The sequence below is a fragment of the Anastrepha obliqua genome, chromosome 6 (genome assembly GCF_027943255.1).
Source record: "Anastrepha obliqua isolate idAnaObli1 chromosome 6, idAnaObli1_1.0, whole genome shotgun sequence".
In the NCBI taxonomy this organism is placed as follows: domain Eukaryota; kingdom Metazoa; phylum Arthropoda; class Insecta; order Diptera; family Tephritidae; genus Anastrepha; species Anastrepha obliqua.
Window position 1 is genome coordinate 75,007,659 of NC_072897.1, and position 9,314 is coordinate 75,016,972.

Sequence of the window (9,314 nt, forward strand, 5' to 3'; positions counted from 1 at the left end):
AACAATGTGTGTAAGTTTGGTTTAATTCGGTTCAAAGACACGGCGGGTCCACGTTTTGGCATATATTTCCAGACCCTAGTCATCAATAGGTATGAAAATTACCCCGTATTAAAGCACTTATCAACAGCTTTCATTTGATACCCATATTGTACATACACAACCAAAGGTTACCCGGGTCCACGTTTTGACCTATATCTCGAGACCCCAGTCACGGAGCGGCATGAAAAATACTCTGTACTAAAGCATTCACCAACAGCTTCAATTTGATATCCATATTGTACAAACACATTCTAGGGTCCACGTTTTGGTCTCTATCTCGAGACCCTAGACACGGAGCGGCATGAAAGATACTCTGGACTAAAGCATTCACCAACAGCTTCCATTTGATACCCATATTGTACATACACATCCGAAGGTTACCCGGGTCCACGTTTTGACCTATATCTCGAGCCCTATTTCCAAAATAAAATATGATCCATGTTACTCGTGGATGATGTAGCTTTCGAATGGTGAAAGAATTTTTAAAATCGGTCCAGTAGTTTTTGAGCCTATTCGTAACAAACAAACAAACAAAGTTTTCCTCTTTATAATATTAGTATAGATTTTGCAATGAAATTTGCTATCCCCCAGTCGATATTCCTAATGCTGTACTCGCAAAAACAAAATACCTTCATAGGCGCAGAAGCAGTAGCATGCGCAGCGCGATGGCCGCTTCGCCGCCAAGCATTCTAAATTGTTGTTTGATACAACAAAAACTAAAAAAAAAAAAATAATAATTGGCGCGTACACTTCTGTTAGATGCTTGGCCGAGATCCTCCTCCCATTTGTGGTGTGCGTGTTGATGTTGTTCCACAAATGGAGGGACCTACAGTTTCAAGCCGACTCCGAACGAAGGAGGAGCTTTTTCATGGCAGAAATACACTCGGAGGTTTGCCATTGCCTGCCGAGGGGCAACCGCTATTAGAAAAATGTTTTTATTAATTTTGCTTTCGCCGAGACTCGAACCAACGATCTCTCTGTTACGGCGGCCTATTTCATTCAAAAACGCAGCGGATATTTCTCAAAGCAAGGTTCGTTCATTTATAAAACGAGCTTACCACATCTTCCCACACGCGCCTGATCTGTCCATAACTTTTTTTTCTTGAGGAAGACAAAAATATTTTGTGAACCGTCAGTTTTTGTCGTGGTAAGTGCCCGCATCTTTGTACATTCCTATTATTAAGAATAACTCTTTTGTGTGTTTTAATCCGCTTCTGGGAATGTGTTAAAATACAGAGTAAGTTATCCAAACTTTAGACTGACTTTAATTTTTAATAATTTGCTTATTTATACATTGATATTGTGTTTACTTAAATTAAAATTAAATTACATTATTTATGAAGGGTAAGAGTAAGATTTGAAGAAAAATAAATAGTAATACAAGAATTTAGCCAAGTAGAGTAGAGACAAATGATTAAATAGTACAAATTATTCTTTAGTGTGCATACTATATATTTTATTAATGATATTTTCAAGTACAATGTACCTTTAGTAGTGCTGAGCTTAAGGAGTAGTTTGGTCTATAAGTAGACGGTATAGATGAAAAACTGGCTTTCAGATACATGACAGAAGCAAATTTCAAGTGCAAAAGCTGTTGTAATCGTGACGATTGGGTAATTTGAGGACGATTTTTTAGGTGCGGATGCTCTTCAAAGACTACGATTTTGTGAAGCATTATAACATACTTGAACTTTAACATATCGAGGTTATCTTGCGAGCCTATAGAGAGATGTGATCTTACCGTTTTCTACTATATATAATATATACCAGTAATGTTATTATAAATCACATTGAGTTTTTTTATTGCATTGACTATCAGTGTTAGCATAAGTTTACAACCGTACAACAGCGTTGGTAGCAAATAAGATTTCGCGATGAGCAGTCTTGTGGGCATTGGTGTTAGCTGCTGGATTAACCATAAAGATCTCAGCATTCCGTATACTTTACCCATTGTACTATAGATATGATTATCCCACGTTAGTGTTCTATTGAATCACACACCTAGGTTTTTAGGAATCGCCGACCCTGTCATAAACATTGATGTCAAAATGTTTTTTAAATAGCAATACATTGCGACTTATTTGGATTCAAGACCAGACCATTGCTACTTGCCCACTCGTTGACTAAGTCTAAGTCCCTGTTGAGGTTATGTATATTATATAAAGGTTCAAAGAATGTGAAAAATCTTAAGCGTTTTTAAGATTAACTGTTTTTGGAAAGGATGCGCGAACACAACAATTGCCTAAAAGTATAACAACGAGCGCGTTCGGTGGTAACTTCACAAGTGATTTATTTATTTTTGAATTCAAGTTTTTATAGTGTTTTAGCCTAACGGATTGAGTTCAAATTTATGTAATTAGAGTAACTATGTATTGCTCTGTTACATTTATGTAATATAGGTGTTTATACATATATAGTGCTATTTTAAATTCATATACGAAAATTGAACAGTATTTTTAGAAAACAGTAAGCTTAATATTGAAACGTTACGAGAAATTATGGAATTTAACAAATAATGATAATAATGATTAAAATTAAATTAAATATATTATATAAAATTAAATTAATAATTAAAATTCTAAGCCATTTGGCGTAACACCGGCCACCTTGAAAGGCTCATGGTCCTTCAACGTCTGATGGCAGTACGGCGAGCTTGTGAACGGGGCGTTTAATTACGCCCGCTTTGGTTGCCACGTCTGCTACGCGGACTTTGCCGTCTTGCCCTGTTACGATTGCGGCGACGCGGCCGAGCACCCATTGCTGCGGTGGTGTGTTGTCTTCCTGAACCAGGACGAGGTCGTTCAGCTCGAGGTTGCGCTTCGGATGCAACCACTTGTTCCTCTGTTAAAGACCCAACAGGTAGTTCCTGGACCACAGTCGCCAAAACTGTTGCTTGAGACAACAGACAAGTTGCCATCTGTCGCAGCAACGCATTGGGTCCATCGATACTTGGGCTGGTGGCAGCGCTCGAAGGGGGCACCCAACTAGTAGGTGCGCTGGTGTTAGGGCCTCTCCATCGTTCGGGTCCTGACTCAGTGGTACCAGGGGTCGCGAGTTGAGTACGGCCTCGACCTCGACGAGCAGCGTCTGTAGTTCTTCGGCGGTGAGCAGCGCGTTGCCGATTGCGCGCACGAGAAGGTGTTTGGCGGACTTCACTGCCGCCTCCCATAACCCGCCGAAGTGCGGTGCCCTGGGTGGTATAAAGGCGAAGGTGAATCCTTCGTCCGTTGCGTACTTCTGTACTTCCGGTTGTTGGGCCTCGAAAGCATCCCTCAGCTCGCGAAGCTTGCGATCGGCGCCGACGAAGTTGGTGGCGTTGTCGCTGTATATTTTCCGCGGCATTCCTCGGCGTCCAATGAACCTTTTTAGGGCGAAAATAAAACAATTAGAAGACAAGTCTGTTACTAGTTCTAAATGTACTGCCTTTGAAGTGAAACAAACGAACACTGCGATATATGTTTTTACTGGGGGTCTACCACGTATTTTCAATGTAGTATATACGGGACCACAAAAATCTACTCCACATATTAGAAAGGGTCGTAGTGCACGAAGCCTATCGGCAGGCAAATTTCCCATTATTTGGGTTTGCAGCTTCGGCTTATAATGAAAGCAGTGTGTGCAGTTTCGAACGGTACGACTACAAGCTTCTCGAGCATTGACCAGCCAAATGCGGTCTCGGAGAAGCGCTACCAATGCCTTTGCTCCAGCATGGTGATTTCGAAAATGTAGGTACCGTAAGTATGTGGTAACGAAGTGCGAGTTCTTGCTTAAGAGCAGTGGGAACTTGGCATCATATGGGAGAGGCGCATTTAATAGGCGGCCTCCTACTCGGAGTAAATTAAACGACAGCGACAATTCCGAGTAGTTGTGCAAAAATGGATTAGGATGGACCTTGAGGAAACTTAATTTAATATCCTCAGCCGTCAGCATTTGTGTGAATGTCGCAGATGGGTTTCTAATGCGTTTTATCCATCTTAATATGTAAGCGACAATACGAAGCAGTTTTTGATGAGAAGATACTCTTTTGGTGAGTTCCATAATTGGATGCGATTCATTTGCTTGAACAACTAAAACTGTTGCGTTCCGTTTCTTCTCTAATGCTTCGTCTCCTGGAGAGAGCTGGAAGTGGGTGTTTGTTTGCCATAACGCAGGGTCTTCTAGGAGGAACTGTGGACCGCTAAACCAGATAGAATTATTCAATTCGTCCACGTTACAACCCCGAGACACTTGATCCGCGGGATTTTGCTTAGTTGGCACATGTCGCCAAGTAGCTTTATCCGTCAACTCTTGGATTTCGGACACTCTGTTTGCAACAAAGGTCTGTAGTACAGATGGATGCGTTTTGATCCAATGCAAAACAATTTCGGAGTCTGTCCAGAAGTTTATATTTTCAATTGGCCGACTCAACATTGGCGCTATTCGTGACCATAATTTGGCCAGCAAGTGGGCTGCCGAGAGCTCTAGACGCGGAAGAGATTTAGTCTTCAGCGGAGCCACTCTAGACTTTGCAGTAAGCAGCGTTCATTTCGTTCCACCAGCCGAATGGCTACGTATGTATATACAGCAGCCATACGCTCGTATTGAGGCGTCGGCAAAGCCATGAATTTGGCAGCTTGCACTCGACTCGGTATGTACAAACCGAGGAATGCTTATTGATGGTAGCTGCAGTAGATTGGCTTTGAAATTTTCCCAGCTGGTGTCGAGGTGCAATGGAATCGACTCATCCCAATCTAGTTTTTGCAGCCAAAGCTCTTGCAATAAGATTTTTGCTTTGGTAACTAGTGGGGCAAGTAAACCAAGAGGATCGAAAAGACGAGCCGAAACTGATAATATGTTTCGCTTAGTGGCTCGTAAACTGGTAAAGTTGTCATTTAAGACAAACCGAAACAAATCTTCCTTCGGCAACCAATGGATTCCAAGTGTTTTTGTGGAGTCTGTGTGATTGAAGTTTAAGGCCTTCTCAGAACTCTCACAATCGAAAAATGATGGGTGATTTGAAAACCACTTAGATAAATTGAATCCTGCCGAGTTTAATATTTTAACTACCTCACTTCTAATAAGATCTAGAGATTCAAAATTATCGGATCCTGTAAGCAGGTCGTCTACATAAAAATCTCTTTTTATTGCCTTTGAGCCGAGTGGATACATATGTGTATTGGCATCGCTGAGCATTTGTAAACACCGTGTAGCGAGAAATGGAGCAGGCGCAGTGCCGTATGTTACGGTGTTAAGTCGAAAGATTTGAAGTGGCTCAGATGGATGCCGTCTCCACACTACAAGCTGAAAGTTTTTGTCTTCTTCGTGCATGAGAATTTGGCGGTACATTTTAGTAATGTCCGCCGTAAATGCATATTTATGCAAACGAAAACGAAGAAGTGTTGAATACAGCTCTTCTTGAATGGTCGGCCCAACCATCAAGATTTCATTCAACGCAATTTGAGAAGAGGTACGACTTGATGCGTCGAAAACAACACGTAATTTAGTCGTCGTACTTTCAGGCCGAAGAACGCATTGATGCGGAATGAAGTAGTGTGGCTCACTCGGGATCTTATTATTTGTTGGGCTCATGTGACCCAATTCGATGTATTCATTCATGAAGTCCAGATACATTTGACGAAGTTCTGGATCTTTCAAGGTCTTTCTCTCCAGGGCCTCAAACCGTCGAGACGCGGTTTCATAGGAATTACCGAGTAACTTACGGTCATCTTTGAAAGGCAGTCTTACTTGAAGCCTTCCTGAAGGCAAAACTTTAGTAGTTTTAACGAAAAATTTTTCACACTCTATTTGTTCAGGTGTGAATTTTGTCGAACTAGCCCCTGATAGGTACTAGATCTTGTTCAGTATGGCATAATGTGCTACTGACTGTGGGAGGAGGCCGTTGGTTGGAGGCGTATTTGCCAGACACAACCCAGCCTAAAAGTGTCTTTTGCAATGTTGGGTGATTGGGGCTGGCCTTGATCTGGCCTACAGCTAAAAGCTCGAAAAATGTTTCAGCACCTAACAAAAGATCTACCTTTTGAGCCTTATAAAATTCTGGGTTCGCTAAGCTAATGTTTTTAGGAATTTTCCAGCCATTAATATTTACGTTACGATCTGGATGGCTGGCTGAAATGGATCGCATTATCCAAAACTATGCCGAAAACTCATAATTATTGACCCGCGATTTTACAAACGTATTTAATTTCGTCCTTACTTTTTTGGTTGCATTTCCGATGCCGATAATATTTAAGGTCGTACTTTCGCGACATATTCGTAATTTCTGCGCCAAATCCTCTGTCATGAAATTCACCTGAGATCCAGAATCCAGCAAGGCTCGTGCAGGAAGGTACTCTCCGGAGCTACCTTTTACGTTGACTACGGCTGTAGCCAACATAACCCGATCTGGTGTACTCGTCGTGTGCATGGCATGCGAGGTCGAAAGTTGTGGTGCAGTTGCAAAGGATACAGGGTACTGGTGCAGCAACGTGTGATGCGAACGCTTGCATTTTGAAACTGAGTGCCCCTTTCGCAAACAATTTATGCATAAGGGGACTGATTTAGCAAACTCAAATCGCTGCTGAGCAGAGAGAGTTTTAAAAGTAGGACACGCGGGTATACTATGATCATTTGATTTACAGTGCGGACAGACCGGCTGTTTTATATTCGAAGTAACTAAGGCAGCTTTTGTCCTCCCTGCATGAAGGTGGGGTTTCTGAATGCTGTGACTGTTTGACGGCTTTAGCCTCGACGTTGAGGCTTCATCGGCAGATAAATGTTGATAGCGTTTATTTAATGCTGCCTCACACTCATGCCATAATGGCAGCTTATCATAATCTAACTGTTCCTCCCACTTTGACCGAGTAACGGTGTCAACTTTTGACATTACCAGATGAATTATGATAGCGTTTGTGATGTTTTTCTCGTCACCTAACGACAGCAACGAGTCGTAAACAGCCGACACTGTATCAATCATTGTGCGCAATGAAAGCGCAGATGGCTTTGGGATAGTTGGCAGTTCAAAAAGTTTGGAAATTGTGTCGAAAAATATTAAACATTTATTGTCATAAACTTTTTTGAGACTAGCCAACGCCTTCGAATAATTTTCGTCCGACATTTGGAAGGCCTTAACCGTTCCCAAAGCTTCACCAGACAGACAGTTAACCAAGTGATTAAATTTCTTAATGTCTGGGATTGTAGGATCGTTGTGCACCAAACTCTCGAACAGACTCATAAAATTTTTAAATTCTGAATATTCCCCTTTAAATTTCGGTAGCGACATTTTCGGTAGTCGCGAGCTGTGAGGTGCAACAAATGATGTTTCGGCTATTGACGATTTATTTCTCGCCAGAATAGATTTTATAACGGACTTAGTTTCCACTATTAGGTCCTCTAACTCCCCACGGGCTATGTCTTCCTCGTCGATTTCTTCAATTTTCGACTGACACTTCATAAGCTTATCGCTATGAGAGTTCAAAATGTCCAGTCGACACTCCAATTCAATTGGATCTAACGACATTGTTTTATTGAGGAGACCCGTTTTTATGCGCACTATACTATTTTTCGCAACAGTTCGCTGGCGCTTTAGTGATTTCAATTCCATAATCTCCTTACTTGGAGAGAGACTTGGAACTGCTGTCTTTGGCTTGCTCATTTTGAGTTAAATTATTTAAACTCCCGAAAAATTTGCTCAATGTCCACAGAAACGAAAAAATATCTGTGAGAGTTTGTGGCTGGAAAAATGAAAACGAAAAGATGGCTGAATAGCCTGCACAAATCTCAATCAGAAAAACGAAAAATAGCTGTTGGACAAGGCTGTGGTCAGGCCACGAAAGGATGAGCAAGCACAGTAGCACAATACTACGAAAATTGTTCAACAGATTTGCGAAAAATCGATTTTTGTTTGAATTATTTCCTTGTAAATAATCCGTATTTACGAAAAATTTATTTAACTTTATAATAATTTTAATTTAATTGAACTTATTGTTCGAAAAAAAAGGTATTCAATTTATTTAATTTTGTTTTTTAAATTTATTGACGATTTCGCATTTAAGGTCACACCCTTTATTATCAAATCCCAACGTACCCTTGTTTCACTTTCGCGGAGTTTTATATACGTATATTTGTATAGATGATTGTATATATGGTAAATGTACACATATGGGAGTGTGTACATATATAAGTATGTATATGTATATGCAAGAAAGTGAAAGGGTGATGCAAAAAATTGAGAGTGTTTATCAACAACAACCACAACTTTCAATTTATTGCACTTGTTACCTGTATAGGCTTATTGCAAGCCTTGACTTTCCTTTTGCAAAGGATGCAGGTGCAGGTCATTCCTGGCGGCGACAGAACCAGCGGTAGGAATTGCAGCGACAGCGGGCGATGACGGCAGCAGCAGTGACCAGAGTAGCAGCGACAGTTACAGCGATGAGAGCAGCGGCGAGTATGGCAGTAACTGCGAGAACTGTGACAGCGGACAGTGATATTGACGAGGGCGACGAACTGCAAATGAGCAGCAGTGAATTCCACTGTTTTTTTTTTTTTTTCTTTAAGAACAGAACTGAATTCTTAGCGACATCCAATTACGGCACTTAGGTAATTTTTATTTTTATGTTTTAGGGCTCACAGTTTCTTTTTCTCTGTTTTTTAACGGTTTTTGTTTTTTTTTTATAAAATTGTCTTATTTTTGGCCGAGAACATTTATATATCACTGTGACCGTTTATATATACATATAAGTACCGCACTGTTTCAGCTTTGCACTATGTATTTTAGTTTATTCTTTTTTATTTATTATATTTTTTTTTTTTAAGCACACGCTTTTTTACCGCCACTATTTATTAATTTACTGTTTTTAGTTTTATGTATAATTATAATTTAAGAATTTTTTTTTTCCCTATGTTCCATAAACAGGACACTGTATTACCGCTTCTCTCCTTATATGTTTATGTATGTATGTACACTATGTACTTGTTTTTTTTTTTAATTTTGGATTAAGTCACTGAACCTTTTAGTGAGGGTGGTTTTTATGTTAGTTTGTTTGTTTATCACTGCACTTGACGCGAAACCGGACTTGCAAAAATGTAAAACGCGCAGGCAATTGTTGTTGCTAATTCAAGCACTTATTGTTTGTGCATATATGTTTATTGTTTTGTCTTGGGGATAATTCCCGTATTGTTTATGTTTAATTTTTTAATCATGTTTCACGCATCATGTCCCTGCTCGGGCGCCATGAAAAATCTTAAGCGTTTTTAAGATTAACTGTTTTTGGAAAGGATGCGCGAACACAACAATT

General features: G+C 40.3%; 2 protein-coding genes across 2 annotated transcripts; both read right to left on the minus strand.

Moving 5' to 3' along the window:
* Window positions 1-2,883: 2,883 nt before the first annotated feature.
* Window positions 2,884-8,411, minus strand: LOC129250739 (uncharacterized). Its single transcript, XM_054890338.1, has 2 exons — window positions 8,296-8,411; window positions 2,884-3,400 (listed from the first exon to the last, which is right to left on the minus strand). The coding sequence occupies exon 2, from the start codon at window positions 3,379-3,381 to the stop codon at window positions 2,884-2,886; it is 498 nt and encodes a 165-aa protein (XP_054746313.1). The 5' UTR covers window positions 3,382-3,400; window positions 8,296-8,411.
* Window positions 6,170-7,669, minus strand: LOC129250740 (uncharacterized). Its single transcript, XM_054890339.1, has one exon. The coding sequence runs from the start codon at window positions 7,667-7,669 to the stop codon at window positions 6,170-6,172; it is 1,500 nt and encodes a 499-aa protein (XP_054746314.1).
* Window positions 8,412-9,314: the final 903 nt, after the last annotated feature.